The sequence below is a fragment of the Mobula birostris genome, chromosome 2 (assembly GCF_030028105.1).
Source record: "Mobula birostris isolate sMobBir1 chromosome 2, sMobBir1.hap1, whole genome shotgun sequence".
Classification (NCBI taxonomy): Eukaryota; Metazoa; Chordata; class Chondrichthyes; order Myliobatiformes; family Myliobatidae; genus Mobula; species Mobula birostris.
Window position 1 is genome coordinate 184,156,505 of NC_092371.1, and position 27,667 is coordinate 184,184,171.

Here is a 27,667-nt window from a genome sequence, read left to right on the forward strand (position 1 = left end):
AGACCACAATGGAGAGTGATAAACCTAAGTTCTTGTTGAGGAACCACCCGCAAGAAACCTGCCAAGACTGCAGCAGGTTTTCCTTCTTTGCTGCCATAGAATGACTCAGCATTCAAAATACTGATTTTTATTTACAGGCATGCATCTGACGAACTGAAACAAAACAGGGAGAAATCTATTCCCTTCATTGTAGCATATCACTGAAAATTCCCCAACCCAGGCAGCACCATTCAGTAGAATGTTACCAAGATGACTTTACAAAGATACTTTTGATGCTTTACAGCTAGAATCAGTGTGGATTCAGTAGAAAGAAGGATGAGAGGTTTTTACATTCAACCTAAATGCACTAACTGCAGATAACTAGTGACAGGTTTGAATCTTTGTCCATGATTAAGGAGTTAGTTCTAACATCATAATAAATATTGAGTATACATTAAATTTATATTTGCCAGAAATCCAATTTAATAATCCTGATTTAACTGTGTGCCAATTTAATCCAATTAAAATTTTATAGTAATTCTCCCATCTTGTCAAAAAGCAATCAAATACAAGCCTCATTTATACACTGGGATCAGATTTTGGATTAATTGACCCAAATCAAAAGAATCTGTCCTTAAACACAGCTTTCCAGCCAATGCTTGAAAACTAATAACAAGGTATATCAGGATCATATTTCAATTGTGTCAGAAATAATTAAGACAACAAAAGTAGAATGTGCTGCTGAGTTACTTCATTGTTATTGAGTTTGTGAACAAATAGAGCAAAAACTCCTTAAAATGTATGTACAAAACTGGAACAAAATTTATTCAGTGTAATCTTTGCTTTACAAAACGATCATATGCACAAACTGAGTCTTATTCTGGCCAGGTTCACCATCTTGAAATTAAATATCTTGCACCCTATATAGACAATCAACTCAATTTGTGTGAATTGGTAATGTACAGAGACATTCCTGCAGCAATATGCTCAATGCAAATGGTCATTAAAAAGTTATGAGTACAACTTACATTAAGACTAAAATGTCTGCAGTATTATGATAAAAGGATCAAATCCCAGACGTGATGCTGTCATGGAAACATTTGTTATGCAGGTACCAAGAGGATCAAGGAGGTAAAGCTTTTATTAGTTATTACTTACCTCAAATAAACAGCAAGTGTCTTAGAAAATTAAAGAACATCTTCTAAATATAGACATGCAGTCCAGAGAGAATGAAAAGTAAATTTGTTATTCTGATTTTAAATCAACCTTCATATTTCTATCAGTACATTTTATTAGCAAGGAATCTCTATGATAGCAGTGGATATTGGAAATTCAGATACGTAACCTAGAATTTGAACCAATCGTTCGAAAATCATGGCCAGTAGATACAATAAATATGAATTGTCAATGCAGGATGCAACAGTAGGTCGAACACTACATTAGTGCATGGTTAAACAACTGTCAGTAACAGCCAGCAGTCAGTAATATGAAGCTTTACCAAAATGAAACGATTAAATTAACTTTGCTTGGTAAACATTTGGCACACACATATGCATCGCAGAATGGTACTCTAGATAGTGCATTCTTGAGTGTGATCATCAGCATAGTGGTTTGGATGCTCCATCCTTTGCAAGACTGTCTGCTGCTTCATTTCCTGTGAAACCTGCATGACCTGGTACATGCACCTGAAATGAAGATCAAAAGATGCATTACAAGAAATATTCATATTTTAAGCATTAAAAACACTAACCTCATGGCACTTCATTATTATCTTAAATATCAAAAAGGCGCAACAGTGCCTTTATTTCCTGCAGAGCATGAAGAAAGCTCACCTCTGTCCCAAGATACTGACGGACTTTTACCGCTGTATCATTGAGAGAATACTCACCAACTGCATCTCAGCATGGTATGGCAATTGTCCCGTATCGGACCACAAAGCACTCCAGCGTGTGGTGAGAACTGCCCAACGGATTATCGGCACCCAATTGCCCACCATTGAGAACATCTACCATAAACCCTGCCTGGGCAGGGCAAAAAAGCATTATCAGGAATGCAACTCACCCTAACCATAGACATTTTACTTTCCTCCCATCCGGTAGGCGCTACAGGAGCCTCCGCTCCCACACCAGTAGGCACAGGAAGAGCTTCTTCCGAGGCTGTGACACTGCTGAACCTCTCATCACAGCGCTAAACAGTATTGCATCCGTATTGTACTGTCTCAGTACTTTTATATTTGTGTGCTGTAGCACTTTCTTTAAATTCGCAGTTATTTTGTAAATAACACTATTCTTTACATTTCTGGTCAGATGCTACATGCATTTCATTGACTTTGTATCTATACTCGGCACAATGACAATAAAGTTGAATCTAATCTAATCTAAAATCACGTGCCAATTTATCACGTTTTCGGAAATGTAACAGTCTCCTGCTGCACGTATGGACAACAAAATGCCTCAAAAGGCAGATCCTTTTGAGTTTTAGGAAAATAAGACTTTACCACCTGATTTTAGCATTCTGGTCATCTGTTGTACAAAATATAACAAATAAAAGGGTGCGATGTGACAGTGGGAAAGTGCTCCTTCATCTAACTTTCAATGCAGGAAGTTGAAAATCTTATACAAAATGATAATGATATCCAATGGCATCATGAACTAATGACAATATCAGAAGATCTTCCCTGGGACTAGCACATAAAAGTATTATCACAAATAAGGCATGACAGCATCTCTACTTTCATAGACATTCACATAGATTTGGCATGTCACCAAATCTTTGACAAACTTCTATAGATGCACAGTGGAGAGCATCCTAACATCCTCACAGCCTGGTATGGAAATACCAATGCCCAGGAATGGAAAGGGCAATACAAAGTGGTGGATACAGCCCAGTCCATCACAGGCAAAGTCCTACCATCCACTGAATGCATTTACAAGAAAGCAGCATCCATCAAAGATCTCACCATTCAGTCTATGCCATTTTCTCACTACTAGCATTGGGATGAGAGGTACAGAAGCCTTAGGACCCACACCACCAAGTTAAGGAACAATTATGCTACAACCAGGCTCCTGAACAAATGTGAATAACTTCATTCACCACTACTTTAAATTGATGCTATGACTCTACAACTTGTTCAGTATTAATTTATTTGCAGTTTTGTCTTTGTTTCTACATTGGTTGTTTGTCAGTCTTTGTGTTTAGCTTGTAAAATTGATTTCATTTTTACTTTTACTTTACTTTATTGTCGCCAAACAATTGGTACTAGAAACTACAATCATCACAGCGATATTTGATTCTGCGCTTCCCACTCCCTGGATTACAAATATTAAATATTAAAAATAGTAAGAATTAGTAAATATTAAAAAATTAAATTATAAATCATAAATACAAAATAGAAAAATGTAAAGTAAGATAGTGCAAAAAAACCGAGAGGCAGGTCCGGATATTTGGAGGGTACGGCCCAGATCTGGGTCAGGATCCATTCAGCAGTCTTATCACAGCTGAAAAGAAGCTGTTCCCAAATCTGGCCGTATGAGTCTTCAAGCTCCTGAGCCTTCTCCCAGAGGGAAGAGGAACGAACAGTGTGCTGGCTGGGTGGGTCCTGTTCTTGATTATCCTGGCAGCACTGCTCCGACAGTATGCGGTGTAAAGTGAGTCCACAGACGGAAGATGGGTTTGTGTGATGTGCTGCGCCTTGTTCACGATCTTCTGCAGCTTCTTTCAGTCTTGGACAGGACAACTTCCATACCAGGTTGTGATGCACCCTAGAAGAATGCTTTCTACGGTGCATCTATAAAAATTAGTGAGGGTTTTAGGGGACAGGCCAAATTTCTTTAGTTTTCTCAGGAAGTAAAGGCGCTGATGGGCCTTCTTGGCAGTGAACTCTCCTTGGTTGGAGTATAAGAGCAAAGAGGTCCTTCTGCAGTTGTACAGGGCCGTGGTGAGACCACACCTGGAGTACTGTGTGCAGTTTTGGTCTCTAAATTTGAGGAAGGACATTCTTACTATTGAGGGAGTGCAGCGTAGGTTCACAAGGTTAATTCCCGGGATGGCGGGACTGTCATATGTTGAAAGATTGGAGCGACTGGGCTTGTATACTCTGAAATTTAGAAGGCTGAGAGGGGATCTTATTGAAACATGTAAGATTATTAAGGGATTGAACACGCTGGAGGCAGGAAGCATGTTCCCGCTGATGGGTGAGTCCAGAACCAGAGGCCACAGTTTAAGAATAAGGGGTAGGCCATTTAGAACGGAGTGGTGGATATATGGAATGCTCTGCCCCAGAAGGCTGTGGAGGCCAAGTCTCTGGATGCTTTCAAGAAAGAGATGGATAGAGCTCTTAAAGATAGCGGAATGAAAGGTTATGGGGGATAAGGCAGGAACTGGATACTGATTGTGGATGATCAGCCACGATCACAGTGAATGGTGGTGCTGGCTCGAAGGGCCGAATGGCCAACGCCTGCACCTATTGTCTATAAGTCAGGTCATTTGTGATATTGACCCCAAGGAACTTAAAGTTTTTGACCTGTTCCACTTGTGCACCACAGATGTAAATTGGGTCGTGCGGTCCGCTACTCCTCCTGAAGTCAACAACCAATTCCTTCGTCTTGCTAACATTGAGGGATAGGTTATTGGCTTCGCAGCATGCCATCACGTTCTTAATTTCCTCTCTGTACTCAAACTCATCATCACCCGAGATACGGCCTACAATTGTTGTGTCATCAGCAAACTTATATATTGAGTTTGATGGAAACTTTGCTACACAATCGTGGGTGTACAGTGAGTACAGCAGGGGGCTGAGTACACAGCCTTGTGGGGCACCGGTGCTCAGAGTGATTGTAGAGGAGAGCTTGTCCCCTATTTTTACAGCCTGGGTCCTGTCTGTGAGGAAGCTGAAGATCCAGCTGCAGATCTGAGTGCTAAGGCCCAGGTTCCAGAGCTTAGGAATCAATTTATTTGGAATGATGGTATTAAAGGCAGAGCTGCAGTCAATGAAAAGGAGCCTTATGTATGCGTCTTTATTCTCCAGGTGTCCTAAAGAGGAATGTAGGGCCAGAGAGATGGCATCTGATGTTGACCTGTTGCTCCAGTAGGCGAATTGCAAAGTGTCGAGGTTGACCGGTAGGCTGTGGTTGATGTGTGCCATAACCAATCTCTCAAAGCACTTCATAGCAATTGATGTCAGAGCCACAGGTCAATAGTCATTCAGGCATGCCACCTTGCTCTTCTTCGGCACTGGAATTATCGTTACCTTCTTAAAACACGAGGGGATCTTAGACTGAAGCAAGGAGCAGTTGAAGATGTCAGCAAACACACCAGCTAGCTCGCTTGCACAGGCCCGGAGAACCCGTCCTGGGACGCCATCCGGGCCCGTCGCCTTCCTTGGATTTATCTTCAGGAAGGCCCTTCTAACGTCCTCCTTGGTGACAATGAAATCTCGATGCCACCAGGTGTGGTTCATCCAGAGGGAGCGGGACGCTCCTCTTCTGTTCGAATCTTGCGTAGAATACGTTAAGTTCATCAGGAAGAGAAGCGCCACAGTTATTGATATTCCCATCCTTTTCTTTGCGCCCAGTGATCTCATTTAGACCCTACCATAGTCTACTGGCATCCCTTTGGTTAGCCTGGGCTTCCAACTTGGCTCGATATTGCCTCTTGGCGCCCTTAATGGCTTTCCAGAGTTCACGCCTGGATTCCATGTAGCAACTGGTATCCCCGGAACTAAAGGCCGCAGCTCTAGCCTTCAAAGGGGACTTGACCTCATAATTCATCCAAGGTTTCCGGTTAGGGAATACCTGGATCGTCTTGTGAGACACACAGTCCTCCGTGCATTTCCAAATAAAGTCCGTGACAGCTGAGGCATACTCATCGAGGTTAGCTGCTGAGTCCTTGAATACTAACCAGTCCACCGATTCAAAGCAGTCATGGAGGACCTCATCCGTTTCCTCCGTCCAACGCGACACTACTTTTGACACCATGACCTTCTGCTTCAGTTTCTGTTTGTAAGTCAGGAGGAGTCGTCCTGTAAATGCTTGAACAAACTAATCAAAGTGTAAGGTAACAAACATACTTTGATAATAAGATTTAAATATTAACATTTCAAAAGCTCATTGCAACCTTACATAAATTTGTACACATTGCATAAATTTGTACAGATTGCAATCAGTTAGTTCTTCATGACTCAATTGTCAGGATTTTGGAAATTCACAAATGAGTATCACAAATAATTGAGGGATGTCCAGTTTTGTTAATATTCACTTCACCCTTAAATTGAACCCATCAGGAAAGGTGAAACAAAGCATTGATTTGGAATCATTTTTCTTGGGGTTTGTCCACAGAAATTAAAAGTTGCATACCCATTCGATATTGATACCAGAAGTCAATTTGTCAAGCCTTTTGAAGTCCTCTTTGTTGATTACAGATCCTCCTGAACTAAGCTTCCAACCATTAGTCTTCCAGGATTTAATCCACTTTGTAATACCTAAAAGAACAAACTTTTATTTTTAATAACCTTCCATGGTCTTAATGTCCCATCACCTTTGCAGCCAGAGAATTACTTTTATAAAGTGAACACACATGCTTACTCTTACTCTCATTGGGGCACGAGCAAAACCTCTCGCCCTTGCTAGTGACAGAGAGTGTGTGGCAGGTTGAACTGCTGGAATAAACAGTGGTCTTCAATGTACCCTAGGTCAGAGTCTCTTTGGTGGCTTTGCTATTCCATGAATGGCGGGTGGTGGAGAAGGGCGGCTGATGCTTTTTGTTGAGGCAGGTGGGAGAGGGAGCGCTTTGGGGTTCTAATCTTTTTCCTATCATTCATTCTTTGGGGTTTTTCTGTTTCAGGGATGTCTGCAAAGAGTTAGAATTTCAGGTTGTATACTGTATACATTCTGATATTAAATGGAACGATTGAAGCATTGAACGTAGCAAGAATCACGACAGCAAATTTGGAATGCAGTCCTTAGCATTAAATCAACCCAAGAGTATAATCTTTCATTACTCTTCCCTCATCAGCAGGTCAAACATGACAACAATGCAATTAGCATTAGCAGGCCATTCAAAAGCATTAGGAAGCAGCAGAAGCATAATCATGATCAAACTTCCCAAAAGAAGTCAGTGAAAAGTACACAGAAGAAATTTCTATATAGTATACTAAATGTCTTTAGCTACTCACCATTAATTGTAAACATGCTATCAGTGAAAATAACCAGCTTTTCAATATTGAGTTCCTTTGCCTGTTCAAGCGCCCGACAAGCAGCCTAACAAAAGAATTTTTAAAAATACAATAAATTGTGGTAGCTTTTGTTTAAAATATTTAACAGATGGAGAATTGAAAGTATCATGGTTTGGTAGGGCAAGTTGAATACACAGGAATGCAAGCACCTGCAGAGTAGCAAACTCAGCCCAATACATATCCCTACACACCACTGGTCGTACAATGGTACTGCCTCAATGACAAAACTTTGATCCGAGATTCTCCTCTATCTGAGCCACGCCACTTTCTCACTGCTATCATCAGGCAGAAGATACATCACCAGGGTCAAGAACATTTATGTCCCTTCAGCCACCTAGTACTTGAACCAACCGGTACATTTCTCATCACTACAGTTTAGCAGCTTTATGGCGACTTTGCACTAAAATGGAATTTCTATTTTTTTTTAAATTTTAATTGTTTTTTGGGTAAAAATAGTGTAATTTGCTTTTCCTGTGAATAATATGCACATGCAATCCTTCTACAAACTAGTTTTCCTTGACATCATCCTTCACACAGGTGGTCCCCAAGGCTGTGTGCTGAGCCCACTGTTATACACCCTGCTCAAATACGAGAGCACAGCCAAACAGCCAAGTAATCACGTTGTGAAGTTCGCTGATGGCCTAACAGTGGTGGGGGTCATCAACAATAAATGGCCTACAGATAAAAGGTGGAAGAGCACAAGGCCTGGACCCTCTTCTTAAATATTAACAAGAGAGAAAAAAAAAAAAGTGGTTATCAACTTCAGGAGAACTTGCACCACTCGCACCCTTCTTTACATGGGCGACACAGCAGTGGAAAATGCAAGCAGTTTCAAACTCCTGGGAGTGTACATCTCACACAACCTCTCATGGTCTCAAATCATATCCTATACATTCAGGAAAGCTCACCAACGTCTCTACTTTTTTAAAAAAAAAAAAGAGGCTGAAGAGAGCTGGACTACGCATATCTATACTCACATCCATCTACAAATGCACAGTAGCAAGCACCCTAACATGCTGCATCACTGCATGGTACAGAAGCAGCAGGGTAAAGGACAGAAAGGCTTTACAATGGGTAGTCAAAACTGTCCAACACACTGGTACTAGCCTGTCTGAAACAGGTATACAGAAATGTGCTGGAAAACAGCCAGAAACATCGTGGAAATTCCTACCCACCCTGCTCATGGACAGTTTGTACCATTCCCATCAGGGAGGCTACGTTGCATATACGCCAGGACCACCAGACTCAAAAAAAGTTACTTTTCCCAAGCAGCAAGACTGACCAACACCTCATACACTAATCCACCCCTCCACCACCACTTTATCATTTCCTGTCAGAATTACTTATGCACTCCTGTGCCTAGCATCATTTTATGGACATACAATGCACAGAAGATATCCCATGTATTTATATTTTGTGTTCTTTAATCTTATTGTTCTTTTTTGTGCTGCATTAGATCTTGGGTAACAATGCTTTTGTTCTCTTTTACCTTTGTGTACTGGAAATTACATTAACGTGCTAAAGAAAAGGCAAGGTTGCTGCCCGATGTGCCACAAGGCGCGGAGAGGAATGAAGCACAATGCACTGCTTTCTTACACGCATCGGAAAGAGGTGCACCCTGAAACATTTCAACATTTTAAAATCAAGTAAATTGGAGTGTGGAACAAGCTTCCAGTGCAAGTACAGGATGCAGGTTTAATTTCAACATCTGAGAGAAATTTGGACAGGTACATCGATGTGATGAAGGCTCCGGTCCAGATGCAGGTCAAAGGGACTGCAACATTAATGGTTTGGCATGGACCAGATGGGCTTGCTTCTGTGCTGTACTGCTCTACGATCCTATGGCATTGTGCAAAGGTACATACCTACCTAAAGAGAATACATTAAATGCAATTTATGGATTTTCAGTATGTTTATTTTTCTTAATAACATTAAATGACAATTTTAATCCTCTAATTATAATTCCCAGAGTAATCATATTTAAGTTAGGTATTACTTAATGAAAAGTGTTATTTTTACCAGGCAGATAAGATTGTGCAACATTTTTATGTACATCTATTCACACAAAATACTCACAACTATTTCTGCTCTTTGGTTGGTTTGTCTTCCTGAAAGTCGTTCACTCAAATTTCTGATAGAAGAAAGAATAATTAGCAGGAAACAGCACCATGCAGCTTCCTTCAGAATACCGTTATATTTTCATGAGAAAGAAAAGCACTTTGCAGTGGAATCCATGGTGTGGTGCATTAAGAATCACAGGATACTGAAATTAAAATGGATATTATGAAATAATACTGATCACCTTTGAAGTTGTCTACATCTGGAAAGGTAATCTTGGTTGTCAAACAAATCCAAAAATGAGTACTGAAGACTTACATGGTAAAGGTATTTGATAAAGTCCCAGTTAAGAGATTAGTTAGCAAAGTTGAAACCTGATGGAATTATATGGTCTGTAGGATTAGAAACAGGTGTAAAGGTAGAAAAATAAAAAAAGTGACTGTTGTTCCTCCAAACAAGAACGAATTTCTCATGGATCGGAGCTTGCACATGACTACGACAAAAACTTAAATTGGGCAAAAAGCCTAAATATTTCAGGCTAACAAGACAGTAATGGCCGACAACACCTACACAGGCTGAAGAACAGACAAGGTAAAGGCAGACAGTTGGAGAAACCAAATATATAACCATATAACAATTACATCACGGAAACAGGCCATCTCGGCCCTTCTAGATTGGGCGATTACTTTGGGGATCACTTGCTCTCAATATGTAGGAGCGACCCTCAGTTTCTTGCCATTTTAATTAATCATCCCATTCCCATCTGTCTGTGCCTCCTACACTCTCACAACAAAACCCAGTGTAAACTTGAGAAATAAAAACATTGGGGGAAAATCAGCGGTGGATCTTTGCTTCAGAGGAACGCCGTTTCATTTGGCTGTATTCATATGAATGGTTGACTGACAATTAAATTTGAACTTAGAGAGCAGCAGCTTTAAATTCTTGAACTTTAGTATATTAGCTGACTTACCTTGGGCCCAGCACATACAATATACTGTATGCAATCATAAGGAAGAGATTACTTTCATAGAAAGTGAGGAGGCTCCGCTTGACATTGGACACTGCCTTCTACAGGAGTACTGTTGCAAGTATCCTGACTGATTGCACCATGGTCTAGGCAAGGTAATGTGAACGTGCAGGAATGCACGAAGCTGCAAACACTGCCAAATATTCAGGACTGAAGCTCATAAAAGTGCGTCCACAGCTACAAAGCCAGTCATCACTGCAGCTGATTCAGAGCCAGCTAGTTGCAAGCAGTTCTGTTCAGCGCAGAGATGAGTAAATCTCACAGAGCAGCAAGCTGAACTGGCCCATCCCTCATTTCCAGCCCTGACACCCTGACCTTTTCAATCTGGCCCGGCACTTAAATTGTCCAAACCTCAAGTCATTCCTTGCTGTCAGTCCTGGGCCCTGCTGCCTCGATTGGGTCTGTACCTGTCCTATCCTATTAAACCCAGCACTTAAATTGATCAAAGCTTGGGTCTTTCTTTGTTCTCAGGCCCTGGGCCCTGGGCCCTGCTGCCTCAACTCTGCCTCGCTTTGGTTCAGCCACATCAAATCATCTCCAAGTCCACTGCAGCAATGGCCAAATATAGTTTCATTTCCCAATCGCTGGCTCGGAATTTCCTAAAGGTTAATTTGCAGGTTGAGTCTATGGTGAGGAAAGCAAATGCAACATTAACATTCATTTCAAGAGGACGAGAATATAAAAGCAAGGATGTAATGTTGAGGCTTTATAAAGCGATAGTCAGAACACACTTGAAATATGCAGAGCAGCATTGGGCCTCTTATGTAATAAGGGATGTTCTGGCATTGGACAGGGTCCAGACAGAATTCACGAGAATGATTCCAGGAACAAAAGAGTTAGAGTATGAGTGCTTGATGACTCTGGACCTGTAGTGCCTGGAGTTTAAAAGAATTTTGGGGGGGGGGGGGGGGTTGTCATTAAAACCTATTGAATATTGAAAGACATAGACAGTAGATGAGGAAGAGGGTGTTACCTATAGTGGGGGAGTCTAGGACCAGAAGGCACAGCCTCAGAAAACAAGGACATCCCTTTAGAACAGAGAGGAGCAATTTCTTTAGGCAGAGGTTGGTGCATCTGTAGCATTGCCATGGATGGTTGTGGAGGCCAAGTCATGGAGCATATTTAAAGCAGAGCTTAACAAGTTCTTGATGAGCATGAATGTCAAAGGTTATGGGGAGAAGGGAAAGAATGGAGTTGTGGGGTGGGGGGGGGGGGGGGGAGGAGAATAATGAACACCTCCTTAGTGAATACTGATCCAAAATGCTAAATTAGTATATTGCCACTTCCTCAAGCTCAAGGCATAGATTCCCTTCTTTGTCCTTGTTTGGTGCTATCTTCTTCTTAGCTACCCTTTGTTTAAATATATTGGCATTTTTCTTTATTTTACTTGTCAAGGACATTTGGAGCAACACAAACTTCTGGAGGACACATTAGATCAGGCAGCATCTCTGGAGGGGAAAAAAAAAGATGGCATTTCAAGTCAAAGGCCTTCATCAGGACTGCAAGAGGGCAGAAGCCATTGGGAAAACAAGTGGAGGAGCACGAGCTCACATGTGATAGGTGAATTCAGTGAGGAGAGAAGGCAGGCAGATGGGTGACGAAAGGAAGGGAAAGATGGTGGAAGCTGGGAGATGATAGGTGGAAGAGGCAAAGGGCTGAAAAAGGAACCTTATAGCAAAGGACAGTACACCATGGAATAAGGGAGGAGGTAGGGAACCAGAGAGGAATGTGAAGGTGATGGTCATGAAACTGAGATGAAAAAGGAAAGAGAAGGGGGTAAAGTGGCCCACTGGGGCAGAGGGGTTTGAAAAAGAGGGATGTGGTTACTCGAAATTAGAAAAATTCATGTTGATACCGTCAGGTTGGAGACTACCAACACAAGATGTTGCTCCTCCAATCTGCATCTGGCCTCAACGTGACAGGAGAGGAGACCATGGACAGATATGTCAGTGTGGAAATGGGAAGTGGAATTAAAATGGCTGGCCACTGGGAGATCTTCTTAGGACCTTGAATGGGAGACAGAATAGGGGCAAGTGCCACATTTAGCATGATTGCAGGTATAAGTGCCTGGAGGGGTATCAGGGGGGAGCGAAGAGTGGACAAGAGAGCTGTGGAGAAGGGAAGGGAGGCAAAGATGTGCCCGATGTTGGGATAACGTTGGAGATGGAGGAGTTGTGGAGAATGATGTGTTGGATGCAGAGGTTTGTGGGGTGGTAGGCAAGAGCACCGGGGCGGGGGGTGGGGGGGGTGGAGGGCAAGAGAAGGGAGAAAAGAAAAAACTGCTTCATTGAGCATCTTCACTCATCCACTGCAACAGCTAGGATCTCCTGATGGCTAGGCATTTTAATTCCACTTCCCATTCCCACAATGGAAAGGGAAATGAAACATCTGACCACCAGGAGATCCTGGCTGCTCATGGCCTCCTCTACAGCCAATGGTCAGGTGCAGAGTGGAGGAGCAATACTTCATATTCCATCTTGGTAATCTCCAACCTGTCCATATCAGGAGCAATTTCTTTAACTTCCTGTTACCATTCCTCTATTTCCTCCCGCTCCCACTGCCCTCCCCCCGTGGCCCATTTACCCCTTCTCTTTCCCCTATTAGGACTCAAGACATGGCCATCATTTCCAAATTCCTCCCTCTGGTTCCACACCTCCTTCCCTTTATTCCATCATTAACTGTCTCTCCTCCCCAATTCCATTTCACTCTTCACCAATCACCTCCCAGCTTCTCGCATCACCACCTTAATGTGCTTACCATATAAGATACCTGAACCTTGCCATCGCTGTCACACACACGCGCGAACACATGTACACACATTTCAGGTCTGATGAAGAGACCCGAATTGAAATGTTAAGACTTTCTCTATGGATCTTATTGCTGTACTGTGTTTCTAACTTTTAAAAGTTTGTTACAAACCATTAAAATTTTAAAATGAATTTTATAAATGAAGTTCATTACTTACAGGGAGTGACCAGGACCCCAGTACACACCGATTCCAGCTCGAGGATGTTTTTTCCCATTACTTGTACAGCAGCCATCAGTATAAACTGCAACAGCATCTCCTGGACGTAAAAGCAGAAGCACTTATTTTATCCAAAGAATATTTGATACCTTAACAGACCAATATTATTCAGTTATTCCCAATATTAATGTTAAACTTCTTGAGCTAAATTCCAGCAAATTTACTGTATCAAATTAGTTGATTAGTGTGAAAACGCAATCCAAACTGAAGGATTAAATTCTAGGAATGGTGACCCTAGCCTTGATAAAAATCATTTTAAGGAGCATCTTAAGTAGATTAAAGTCTTGGTGTAGAAATTCTGCACCGAGGTCTGCATAGGTGGATGAGATCAAGAAAACAGGAAAATGTTCTGCTAATGAGATTAGAGATGAGGAGACAATGAATTAAAACATTGATGAGATTTTAAGTCTGAAGCATTGTGCAACTAGGGGCTGCCATGACTGAGCAAGGAAAAGTTTGATACTGAGGTCAATTATATTTGGTGAGATATTTAAAGCAGGCACTGTTTCAAGATTTCACCTACTTACACGTTGTTTAACAAATGATAAAGAAAATTAATTTCAAATAAACTAAACTGCCATGAACAGCTCATAGGTTTTAAAATTATAGCACTGCAGAATGAACAAATGGACGCTTATTGCTGTCAAGTGCCAGTTTATGGGTATGCATCCGCACCAATCAAAAATGAATTCAGGCTGACGGGACAAAATACATAACTGAAGAATTTTGTATTTTGTGGTCACTCAAGATCACAGTAAAACAAGAGACAATTGTATACATTTAGTATCCTAGTCTTACCAAAAGATTAAAAACATTTCCATTACCACTTCCATCTATTTTCCAATTGCTTTGATATTCTGCGTCTAAAAGGAGTCACTAAATTTATTCTCTCTACCTGCTTACAGCCATCAACTCAACTTCAGCTTCATAACAAAGAGAAAAAGTACTAACATTTAGAATGTTTTAACTGGCAAACTGGTAACAATATCAATACCCTTTGTTTCCCAAAGTAGTTCACTAGTCACTCAAACAGAAAACATTGAAACAAACTGCAAATAATGGTAAGCAATAAATATGCATGCATATATCATCTTATTTTCATTATTCACATTGGTAAATGGAATTCAAACACTTTCTTAGAATTTTAACATTAACATCGTAAAAGATAACATCTAATCAGAGAAACAACTTTAATATAATCATGTGTACATGACCAATACAATGAAGTACACAATACATTTACCTACCCATATATGTGAACTTATGTTCCAAGTCAATGAATGGTTTTGTACTTTTGAACCTTTTGCTGCATGGCTCATCCTCATTGTCATCGTCATTGCTGTCGTCATCATCATCATCAGACTCATCAGCAGTCTTACTTTGGCCACCGCATTCTAAAAGTTTCAAATAAATGATTAATTGTTTTTTTTTAAGAAGTCAAGGAAAGGATGTACATTTCAAAATGTGATTCTCCAGAAATACAATTCAGTTGTAAGATAGAAATAAGGTTCAGAATAGTGATAATAAATGGCATAAAATATAAACAGCAGATTCCACCATTTTAAGGATATTTATAGAAAACGATAAAATAATCACAGTGTACATGAGAGTACTTACAGCCATGCCTCAACCCCCATTTTAATATCATGAAGCAGAGAAAAGGAAGTGAATTACAAAATTTTGTGGATCAAAGAGTATAGACCCCAAGCTCGAGCAAGTAAACTTTATCCATGATTTCAGGAGTATCTCAGACTGAGAATGCAAGATGTGATTGAAACAAGTCTGAGCTCAACTTTCTGGTATCTATGCAGCAACCATATGCCACATCACCAGTCCCACTATTGCTTCTATATTACATGTGATCAATAGTCTCCCAAATGTCCCTAATGTATCTGTTTCTAACACTAACCTGGCAGTGCATTCCAGAAACTTACTCTAAAAAAAACCTACCTCTGACATTCCCTCTACCGTACCCCCCAATACGTTCCTTCAATTACCTTAAATTATGCCTTCTTTTATCAGCCATTGCTGCAGTGGGGAAAAAGGTGCTGGCTGTCCAATCTAATACGAACCTCTTATCTTATATCAGGGGTCCCCAACCTTTTTTTGCACCACGGACCAGTTTAATATTGACAATATTCTTGCGGACCGGGCGACCTGGGGGGGGGGGGGGGGGATGTTCAAGTAGGGTTACACTCACCTCAACATGTCTTTTACAGTTAGGGTTGCCAACTTTCTCACTCACAAATAAGGGACAAAAGCAGCAGTCAAATCCCGGGACACTTTACCCCAGGAAAGACTACCATGACCATGAAGCCCTGCGCGGGCATCTGTGCACGCATGTGTGACTGCACGTGTGACTGCACGTGATGTGCGCATGTGCGTACCTGCTGATTTTTTCCCCACAAATCGGCTTTGCCTTCATCTTTCTGACTACACTGTACATACATTATTTCTACTTTATATAGGCTGTGTATTTATCATATCATTCCTGCTTTTACTATATGTTAGTGTTACTTATTTTTGGTTTTATGTGTTATTTGGTATGATTTGTTAGGTTATTTTTTGGGTCTGGGAATGCTCAAAAAATTTTCCCATATAAATTAATGGTAATTGTTTATTCGCTTCATGCCATTTCGGCACGAAAGGTTTCATAGGAATGCTCTACATTAGCGGGGTAAATACGGGACAAGAGTGGTCCCGTATGGGACAAACCAGTTTAACCCAATATACAGGACAGTTGGCAACCCTATGTTCGAGTTCAACAGTGCGCGACAGGGAATGAGGAAAGATGCAGCCGATTCATATCAGTTCCTCGCAGCCCGGTACCGGTCCGCGGCCCAGTGGTTGGGGACTGCTGTCTTATATACTTTTATCAAGTCATCTCTCATTATCCTTCACTCCAAAGTGAAAAGCCTCATAAGACATGCTCTGTAATCCAAACAACATCCTGGCAAACCTCCTCTACATTCACAACCTTCTAATAATGAGGCGGCCAGTACTGAACATTGATCTAACCAGAAATTTAAAGAACTGCAATATTACCTTCTGTCTCTTGAACTTAATCCCCATCTAAATGAGGACCAACACACAACACCTTAACAACCCTATTGGCTTGCACACAAACTTTGAGGGATCTATGCACTTGCATCCCAATTTCCCTCAGTTTCTGTACATTACTAAGAATTCTGCTATTGATCTTGCACTCTGCCTTCTTGTTCAACTTTCACGAAGTGTATCACTTCACACTTTTCCAGATGAAACTCCATCTGCCACTTCTCAGCCTAGCTCTACATTCTATCAATGTCCCACTGTAACCTATGACAACCTCCATATCATCTGCAAACTTACTAACCCACACATCTACTCCCTCATCCCAGCCATGTATATAAATCACAATGAGCAGGGGTCCCAAAACAGATCCTTGTGTAACAACAAACATCATGGATGACCCACAACCAGGTTTCCACTGATTCCATGCCTTCTGATTTTCTGAACGTGCCTAAAATGGGTAACTTGTTGAATACCCTACTAAAAATCCATATACACTACATCCATCAATTTGTTTTGTCACTTCCTTGAAGTGGTCAATCAGGCTTGTGAGGCACAAACTGACCCTAGCAAAGGCATGTTGACTATACCTAATCAGACTATGCTTTTCCAAATGCTCATACATCTTGTTCTCCAATAGTTTGCCCACTCACTGATGCAAGACTCACTGGTCTACAATTCCCAGGATTATCCCTTCCCTGAACAAATTAATTAACATTTGACACCCTCCAATCTTCTGGTACTGCTCCCGAGCCCATGCAAAGATAATCACCAAGGGCACAGCAATCTCTTCCCTCACTTCCTGTAGTAACCTGAGTATATCCTGTCCCACCCCATGATATTATCCTAGTGTTTTTTTCCCCAGAAGTTTCAGACATCCTCTTTTATAAACTTGACACGTTCCTGCATAATAACCTGCTGTACGCTGATCTCACAATAGGCAAGATCCCTCTCACTGATGAATACTGAAGCAAAGTATTCATTAAGCAACTCCCCTACCTCCTCCAACTTCACGTACCTTTCCTCTTACCCGTGATTGGTCTGATCCTCACTCAAGTAATCCAACTTTTCTTCACGTACATGTAGAACACCTTGGGGTTTTCCTTGATCCAACTTGTCAATGCTTTGCCCTTCTAGTTTTAAGTCCCTTCTTCAGGTCCTTCTTGGCTACTGTGCAACTCTCCAGAGCCCCATCTGATCCTTGCGTCCTAAACCTTAAGTATGCCTCCTTCCTCTTAACTAGATGTTCCACATCTCGTCAACCATGGTTCCTCCACACTGCCAGCCTTTTTGCTGCCTCAATGGGACAAAGCCATCTAGAATCCCATGCAACAGCACCCTTAATAACCTCTACATTTCCATTGTGCATTTCCTCAAGTACATCTGCTCCAAATTTATGCTAAGTTCCTGCCTAACAGCACTATAATTCACCCCCTCCCCAACCCAATTAAATACTTTCCCGTGCCATCTGCTCCTACCCTTGTCCAAGGTTATGCTAAGGGTCAGGGAGTTGTGGTCACTGTCTCCCACATGCTTACCCACCAAGAGATTCTATCACCTGACCAGCTTTACTGCACGGTACTGGATCCAGTAATGGCCTCTCCTCTGGTCAGCATATCCACAAATTGTGTTAAGAAGCTTTTGTGAACACACCAAACAAACTCTGCTTTATTAGCAATGATTTTTATTTACAAATACCAGATTTATGTTAAAATTAGTTTAAAAACTGAAGCAAATTAAACAAGCTTAATAAATGATCTCTATGTATTCCATAGCTCGATTCATTCAGTGATTGATATAGATATATATACACACACACACACACACACGCACGCATATACACATACACAGTGGTATGCAAAAGTTTGGGTACCCCGGTCAAAATTTCTGTTACTGTGAATAGCTAAGCGAGTAAAAGATGAACTGATTTCCAAAAGGCATAAAGTTAAAGATGACACATTTCCTTAATATTTTAAGAAAACATTTTATTTCCACCTTTTACAGTTTCAAAATAACAAAAAAGGAAAAGGGCCCGAAGCAAAAGTTTGGGCACCCTGCATGGCAGTACTTAGTAACAGCCCATTTGGCAAGTATCACAGCTTGTAAACGCTTTCTGTAGCCTGCCAATAGTCTTTCAATTCTTGTTTAGGGGATTTTCACCCATTCTTCCTTGCAAAAGGCTTCTAGTTCTGTGAGATTCTTGGGCCGTCTTGCATGCACTGCTCTTTTGAGGTCTATCCACAGATTCTCGATGATGTTTAGGACAGGGGACTGTGAGGGCCATGGCAAAACCTTCAGCTTGCGCCTCTTGAGGTAGTCCACCTTGGATTTTGGGGTGTGTTTAGGATCATTATCCTGTTGTAGAAGCCATCCTCTTTTCATCTTCAGCTTTTTTTTCCTTCTTCTTTTATTTTTACAGATGGGATGATGTTTGCTTCCAGGATTTGCTAGTATTTAATTGAATTCATTCTTCCCTCTACCACTAAATGTTCCCCGTGCCACTGACTACAACACAAGCCCAAAGCATGATCGATCCACCTCCATGCTTAACAGTTGGAAAGGGGCCGTTTTCATGAAATTCTGCACCCTTTTTCCTCCAAACATAGCTTTGCTAATTGTGGCCAAAAAATTCTATTCAAAAGGTTCAAAGGAACATCTAAACAAACCTGATGCATTTTGGAAACAAGCCTTGTGGACTGATGGAGTTAGAATAGAACTTTTTTTTCTCATTTATTCAAAAGGTTCGTGTTATTCAATGCTACTTCACAGATGGCAGTAAAAGGGTGTTTCAGAATACACCACATAACCTGCTGCTGTAGGTTGTAAACAAGTATCAACAATGAGACAGGTTTGAGATTTTACATTTTAAGAAATGGTTATAATTTTTATAAAATCTATGAGGCTATTATATTTTGACAGAGCTTTTCAGGTAAAACAGAATCATACTTGATTCTGAAATTGAAATATTGTGTCAAACTTGACATATTTTGAACAGAAAGTATATTAGTCTTAAAGTTGATTTTCTTTGTGTGACAATATAATCCAATTTAATGTCAAAACAGTCATGTTCACCACATGATAAAAAAGCATTTAGTTTCTGACCCTTCAAGGTTTCTGAAGTAACAAAAAAAAGCTGAGTCAGAGTACAGAAAGAAGATAGAACTACAGACAGGAGAGAGGTAGTTTGTAAATCTGGTGGGGGCAAAGGATGTTGGAACTGCTGAAGGTGGAGTGCTGCGATAGGGGTGTGGGACAGTTGGCAGATAAGGAGTGCCAGGGGCAGGGGTGGCAGACACACACAGCCCTGAAACACCCGAGGCAAGATCATGCAATTTCAAAGAATTGATTTATTGATCGTTACAAAATATCTCTCTGGTGTTCCCAGCCCTTCCTTCAATTTAGATTTCCCCTCTCCCTGCTCCCTTCTCACTCAGTCCACAATAAAGACCCATGTCAAAATCAGGTTTATCACTCATGTCACAAAACTTGTTTTTTTGTGGCAGCAGTACAGTGCAATACATATAATTACTACAGTACTGTGTAAAAGCCTTGGGTACATATACACACCCTGGACTTTTACACAGTACTGTACATAAAGAAAAAATAATTAATAGACAAGCAAATATCGAGAACATGAGTTAAGGAGTCCTTGAAATTGAGTCCATAGGTTGTGGGAACAGCTCACCATTGGGCTGAGTGAAACTATCTCCTCTGGTTCAAAAGCCTGATAGCTGAGTGGTAATAACTGTTCCTAAAGCTGGTGGCGTGGGTCCTGAGGCTCTATACCTCCTTCCTAATGGCAGCGGCACAAAAAGAGTATGGCCTGGATGGCAAGGGTCCTTGATAATGGATGCTGCTTCCCTGCGACAGCTCATTGATGGGGAGGGCTTTACCTGTGACGGACTGGGCTACGTCCACTACCTTTTGTATGCTTTTCTGTTCAAGAGCATTCAGGGTGATTTATACTTGTGCGTCAAATGTACACTGTAGGTACGGCGTAGCAGCGTACCCTACGCCATAGCCTGATACGCACCTCCCCAAAAATGTAACTATGCGTCGCGGCATCGCAGACCTCAACAACTGTGATTGGTCCGCTTGGTTGCATCGCATTTCCTCCAACACTGCAATAGCTTGCCATTGGGCGACTGAAGGGCAGGGAAGGAACTCTGGCTGTAATGCTTTCCAAAAAGCTTTACAGACCTCCGAAATTATGGAGGACCCTGTGCTTAACGCCAGTTTGTGGCTAGCTGTTACAGTCTGTTGACTTCCACCTGAAGCTAAAACTCGAATGGTGATTGCCAGTCTCTTAATATATTGTGCGTACACTGATGCGAAATAAATGGTTGGGAACGATGAACCAAATCGTCAAATCCACCTGCCGACATCCGAAAATATTTCAAATGCATTTGCTCTTCCATGTCTCTCAGTGGCCGGACAAGCACAGAAAATTCACCCTCCTTCAGTTTCAGTCACCATTGTTTGAAGTTTGAGTTCCTTCGTGTTGAGTTTCAACACGAAGAAACTCAACACTGTGGCATAGAAACCCCACCGCCAACTAGTGTTTTGGTGGTGAATTGCAGAGCAATGCAAACACACCCACACCAACACACAAGTATAAATGCTCACAATGCCGTAGCCTAGTATGCACAAGTATAAATCAGCCTTTAGTGTTTCCATACCAGGCCATGATGCAACCAGTCAGTATATTCTCCACCAGGCATCTATAGTAGTTTGTGAAAGTTTTAGTTGACATGCCACATGTACAGTATTTCTGTTTTTGGCACATTCTGTTAATATACAGTATTTCTGTTTTTTGCACTTTTTAAAAATCTTTTCAATATACATAATTGATTTACCTGTTTATTACGCTTTATTTTTATTTATTTGTTTTTTTTCTCTCTGCTATATTGCATTGAACTGCTGCTGCTAAGTTAACAAATTTCACGTCACATGCCAGTGATAATAAACCTGATTCTGATGTTCACAAACTTCTGAGAAAGAAGAGGTGCTGCCACCTAATGGCAATTGCGTGGTGGGTCCAGGCAGATCCTCTGAAATGATAATGCCAAGGAAGTTAAAATTATTGACACTCTTCACTTCTCATCCCCTGATGAGGCCTGGCTCACAGACCTCCAATTTCCTCATCTTGTAGTCAATAATCAGCTCTTTGGCTTTTCTCACCTTGAGAGAGAAGTGGTTTTGTGGCACCATTCAGTCAGATTTTCAATCACCATCCTTTATGCTGATTCGTCACTACCTTTGATTTGGCCAACGACCGTGGGATCATTAGCAAACTTAAATATGATACTATAGAGCTGTGTTTGGTTTCAAAGTCACATATAAAGTGAGCAGGCAGGGGGCTAAGCACATTGGTGCACTTGTACTGATGGAAATAGTGGTTGTTCAAATTGTTACCAATCCAAACTGACTGGGGCCTACAAGTGAGGATATTGATGATCCAACTGCAGAAGGAAATATTGAGACCCAAGTCCTGGAGTTCATTGATTTGTTTTGAGGGGATGATAGCAATGAATGCAGAGCTATAGTCAGTGAAGAGCATCCTAATGTATGCATCTTCATTGTCCAGATGTTCCAGGGTTTGAGTGAAGAGCCAATGAAAAAGCATCCACTTTTGACCTGTTGTGACAATAAGCAAACTGGAGTAGATCCAAGTCGCTGCTCAGGCAGGAGTTGATTACACAGATACATACATCAGCTGCCCTCTCAACTGAAATGTTAGAATAATGCACGACTTAACTCACATAATTTCACACTCCTGCATTTACTTCTGTCACAAGTTTTGCTAAGCTGCAATTTTTATTCTTTATACTCTCCCCAATCCCTCACTATTTGCAAGTTAGCCCATTTAAAAAGCCAATACATTAATAAAAATCCATGTGTTCACCCAAGGAACAATGTCAGTTTCTTATATTCTTCTACAGTATTGCCTAGAGTCATCCATTTATTATGCAACTCAAATATTATACTTTACCTGATGATGCAGTTTGTGAATTTATAGCTGCAGTACCTACAAAAGCCCATGCTTCATCTTCTGTTGCAAACTTCTTGAAAATGGCATTAGGAAATCTGTCAACTTGCTTTTTACATTCATCCCTAGGAAGAGAATATATCTAATTTCAGAAAATCTAATACTTTTATTCTTCAATAAAGATTAATTGGAGCAAACAAAACAAGAAGAAACAGTACAAATAAGAAATCAATCCACTCATCGTCAGAACTTTCCAAGAATTCTCCTCCTGTTTAATTCCCCCAATTACATCTTCGTATGCATCCACAATGTACAGCGAAATGTCCCCCCCCCCACAATCAAGCCAACTTTCTTTCAATTGAAGTTCTTAAATTCAATTGATATTGCCAATATAAACTGCACATCATCCTGCTAACTCACTGCAGCAGAGAACATGGCACAAAGCACGGTTCCCGTTTGGCAGCTTTCATGATGTCAGTTCTGAACTGTAACACACAAAGTGCTGGAGGAACTCAGCAGGCCGGGCAGCATCTATGGAAAAAAAGTACAGTCGATGTTTTGGGCCAAAACCCTCCAGCAGAACTGTAGAAATTGTGTAGGCATTAGTAACGATCTTTCAAGAATCACTAGATTCTGGAATTGTTCTGGAGGACTAAAAATAGCAAATGTCACTCAACTCTTGAAGGGAAGGGGGCAGAAGAAAGGAAATTATAGAAAAGTTAGAGGTTGGGAAGATATTGGAGTCAAATGTTAAAGATGTGATTTCAGGGTACTTGGAGAGACAAGATAATATAGACCAAAGTCAGCATGGTTTCCTTAAGAGAGAGGTTTTGGGCCTCTTATTTAAGGAAGGATGTGCTGACATTGGAGAGTTCAGAGGTACACGAGAATGAAAGGCTTATCTTTTGAGGAGCGACTGATGGCTTTGGGCCTGTACTTGCTGGAATTTAGAATACTGGGGGCGGGGGGGGGTGGAAATCACATTGAAACCCATTGAATCTTGAAAAGCTGAATGTGGAGAGGATGTTTCCCATGGTGGGGCAGCCTAGAACCAGAGGGCACAGCCTCAAAAGAGGGATGTCCATTTAGAATGGAGATGAGGAATTTCTTAAGCCAGAGGGTGTTGAATCTGTGGAACTCGCTGTCACATGTGGCCGTGGAGGCCAAATCATTGAGTGTATTTAAGGCAGGTTGATAGGTTCTTGATTAATTAGGGCATGAAAGGTTATGGGGAGAAGGGAGAAGAACGGGGTTGAGGGGGAAAACGGATCAGCCATTATGAAATGGCAGAGCAGAATCAAGACGACCAAATGGCCCAATTCTGCTGCTATGTCTTATGGTCTATATATTACCAACCTTCCTTAGCTATTCTCCACCAAGGGTTGTGTTTGCTTCACAAAGATCCTAACAGATGGGTCCGTAACAAATTCAATCTCAGTGGAGATGATTTTCTGCAGGAATCCAAAGAACAGGAATGCTACACAAGCAACATGACATAGTCAGACTTTATCAATTTTGAATTAAAAAAACCCTATGTATAGGAAGCATACCAATTAGGAGCTTGAGGAAGTCACTGAACTCAAGCCTATAGCACCATTTACACCATGGCTGATAACTGTAAACTGTACATCACATTCCACCAGATAACCCCTTGCATATCACCTATCACAGGTTTTAAAAATACTCAGTCACAGACCTCAGAAAAAGTTACAAAACCTTACTGTTCTCAGAAAATTTGCCACACCTGTCTTAAACAGGTGACCCTTTATTTTTAAAAAAGTGACCCCTAGTTCTGGATTCTCCAACAAAAGGAAACCATCCTACCCACTCCATGCATGAGAAGATGCCTCAGAAACTAGCTCCCCCCAATGTTTCTGAACTACAGTAGAAACATGCCTAGTCTGTCCAAATTTTTAAACTTCAAATTCAAAGTAAATTTATTATCAAAGTCTATATATGTCACCATATACTACAATGAGATACAAGAGAAATTCTACAGATGCTGGAAATCCAAGCAACATACACAAAATGCTGGAGATGCCTGGCATCTGGAAAAGAATACAGTTGACATTTCAGGCAAAGACTCTTCAGCAGGACTCTACAATGAAATTCATTTACTTGCGGGCATTCACAGTAAATGCAAAGAGCAGAGTCAATGAAAACGGCACACAAGACAAACAATATGCAAAACACAACAAACTCCAGTTCAAAAGCCTGATGGCTGAGGGGTAATAACTGTATCCAAACCCTGGCGGTGAGAGTCCCAAGGCTCCTGTTAATCTTTCCTGATAGGATTAGCAAGAAGAAAGTGTGGCCTAAATGGTGGTGGTAGGGGTGGGGGGGTCCTTGATGATGGATGCTGCTTTCTTGCAATGGAGCTTCTTGTAGATGTGCTCACTGGAGGAGAGGGCACTGGGAGAAATCTAATACTTTTTGCAGGCTTTTCCATTCAAGGGCATTGGTGTTTCCATACCAGGCTGTAATGCAACTTATCAGTACACTCTCCGCCACCACCATGCCTCTAATGCACATCAGAATCAGATTTATTATCACTGGCATGTGACATGAAATTTGTTAACTTAGCAGCAGCAGTTCAAAGCACTACATAATGTAGAAGAAAAAAAATTAAAAATTGTGCAAAAAAATGGAAATAATATATATTTTAAAAGTGAGGTAGTGCTCAACAGTTGAATGTCCATTTAGGAATCCAATGGCAGGGGGGAGACAGCTGTTCCTGAATTGCTGAGTGTGTGCCTTCAGGCTTCTGTACCTCCTACCTGATGGTAACTGTGAGAAAAGGGCATGCCCTAGATGCTGGAAGTCCTTAATAATGGATGCTACCTTTCTGAGACACCATTCCTTGACAATCTCTTAGGTACTTTGTAGGACAGTACCCAAGATGGAGCCAACTAAATTCACAACACTCTGCAGCTTCTTTCAGTCCTATGCAATAGCATCCCCACCCCTCGTACCAAATTGTGATGCAGCCTGCCAGAGTGCTCTCCACGGTAAATCTATAGAAGTTTGAGTGTATTTGTGACATGCCAAATCTCTTCAAATTCCTAATGAAGTATAGTCGCTGTCTTGCCTTCTTTACAACTGCATCAATATGTTGCGACCAGGTTCGGTCTTCAGAGATCTTGACACACAGGAACTTGAAACTGCTCAGTCTCTCAACTTCTGATCGCACTACGAGAATTGGTAAATGTTCCTTCGTCTTACCCTCCTTGAAGTCCACAATCAGCTCTTTCATCTTACTGACATTGAGTGCCAGCTTGTTGCTGCGACACCACTCTACCAGTTGGCATATCTTGCTCCTGCACACCCTCTCATCTCCATCTGAGATTCCACCAACAATGGTTGTATCATCTGCAAATTTATAGATGGTATTTGAGCTATGCCTAGCCAGTCACAGGTATAGAGAAAGTAGAGCAGTGGGCTAAGCACATACCCGAGGTGCACCAGTGTTGATTGTCAGCGAGGAGATGTTAAGACCATAAGATATAGGAGCAGAAGTAGGCCATTCAGCCCATTGAGTCCACTCCACCATTCAATCGTGGGCTGATCTAATTCTTCTAGTCACCCCAACTCCCCTGCCTTCTCCCCATACCCTTTGATGCTCTGGCTAATTGAGAACCTATCTATCTCTGCCTTAAATGCACCCAATGACTTGGCCTCCACGGTTGCTCGTGGCAACAAATTCCACAGATTTGCCACCCTCTGACTAAAGTAATTTCTCCACATCTCTGTTCTAAATAGACATCCTTCAATCCTTAAGTCGTGTCCTCTTGTCCTAGACACCCCTACCATGGGAAATAACTTTGCCATATCTAATCTATTCAGGCTTTTTAACATTCAGAATGTTTCTATGAGATTCCGCCCTCCCCCCCGAACTCCAGGGAATACAGCCCAAGAGCTGCCAGATGTTCTTCATACAGTAACTCCTTCATTGCTGGAATCATTCTCGTGAATCTTCTCTGAACCCTCTCCAATGCCATTAAATCCTTTCTAAAATAAGGAGCCCAAAACTGCACACAATACTCCAAATGTGGTCTCACCGGTGCCTTTTAGAGCCTCAACATCACATCCCAGCTTATATCCTATACCTCTAGAAAATAATGCCAACATTGCATTCGCCTTCTTCACCATCGACTCAACATGGAGGTTAACCTTAAGGGAATCCTGCACAAGGACTCCCAAGTCCTTTTGCATCTCTGCATTTTGAATTCTCTCCCCATCTAAATAATTGTCTGCCCATTTATTTCTTCCACCAAAGTGCATGACCATATACTTTCCAACATTGTACTTCATTTGCCACTTCTTTGCCCATTCTCCTAAACTATCTAAGTCTCTCGGCAGGCCCTCTGGTTCCTCAACACTACCTGCAATCCGCAGAGATTGTGGTCTTCCAATTAAGAAGTCGAGGATTCAATTGCAGAGGGAGGTACAGAGGCCCAGGTTCTGTAAATTCTCAATCAGGACTGTAGGAATGATCGTGTCAAATGCTGAGCTATGACGAACAGCATCCTGACATAGGTGTTTATGTGATTCACATTACAGCACTTTGGCAACTCTGAGGACCTGTTTGATCAACACAGTGACAACAATGATTGACAAATGTTCAAACAACCCCTGCAATTAGGACTGGCTGTTTTCCTTGCTAAAAAATAACTGATTATACCTGAACTCCCTGACAGAGGTGTGAACTTGTGACTAGCTCCTTTCCACTAAGTTTTGGATGTATTTCTACTGAAATTCTAAGGCTTTATGAGGTTTTAGATGGCAAACAACAACTACCGGTTATTGGTATGCAACACTTTTCATCTTACCCTCTCACATGATCGAAGTATTCCAAGTTGACCATACCCCTATTTCAATTTTCCCGGTGAACACCGAGTGGGAACATGTCTCCAAACAGTACACCTATTCCGACATGACCAGGCCACGCAATCCAACCTCACCCCAATCCAATATAACCCACAGACTCAGACTGAGAGCAAAACGACCCCACCGACTTTGTATCTGAACCCGTCATCCTACAGAGCCACACTCGACGAAGGCTGAAGTACCTACTTCCGAGCCAGAGCGGAGGGGGAAGGGAGGGGAGTGGAATGTACCGCGGAAGCCCCGGCTGACCCCGGTCCCCACACTCACCAAGTCCCATACACCCCGGGGTTCCTCCCTGCCCGCACCGCATAGTAAAACCGACCCTTCATTCGACAAATAAGCGGCACAGCCAAACCGCCCAACTTCCACATCCGGCCCTTTATTGACGCCCCCCTCCCGATTGCCTGCCGGGAGCGCGTA

The 27,667-nt window shown here is 41.6% G+C and overlaps 1 protein-coding gene across 1 annotated transcript; it reads right to left on the minus strand.

Annotated features, from left to right (window-relative positions):
• Positions 1-761: 761 nt before the first annotated feature.
• rnaseh1 (ribonuclease H1) lies at positions 762-27,667 on the minus strand. The gene is made up of 8 exons (XM_072251164.1): positions 27,515-27,667; positions 22,364-22,485; positions 14,568-14,714; positions 13,261-13,360; positions 9,287-9,341; positions 7,151-7,235; positions 6,333-6,457; positions 762-1,664 (listed from the first exon to the last, which is right to left on the minus strand). Exons 1-8 carry the CDS (start codon positions 27,616-27,618, stop codon positions 1,578-1,580), a joined length of 825 nt encoding a protein of 274 aa, XP_072107265.1. The 5' UTR covers positions 27,619-27,667; the 3' UTR covers positions 762-1,577.

Excerpts from the sequence above, each read along its gene's own strand:
- rnaseh1 (XM_072251164.1), bottom strand. The coding sequence starts at position 27,618 with ATGTGGAAGTTGGGCGGTTTGGCTGTGCCGCTTATTTGTCGAATGAAG. Across the intron at positions 14,715-22,363 it reads TTCACAAACTGCATCATCAG|AATGCGGTGGCCAAAGTAAG; the intron begins GTAAAGTATAAT and ends TGAAACTTTTAG. Across the intron at positions 6,458-7,150 it reads TAGCATGTTTACAATTAATG|GTATTACAAAGTGGATTAAA; the intron begins GTGAGTAGCTAA and ends TTGTTCTTTTAG.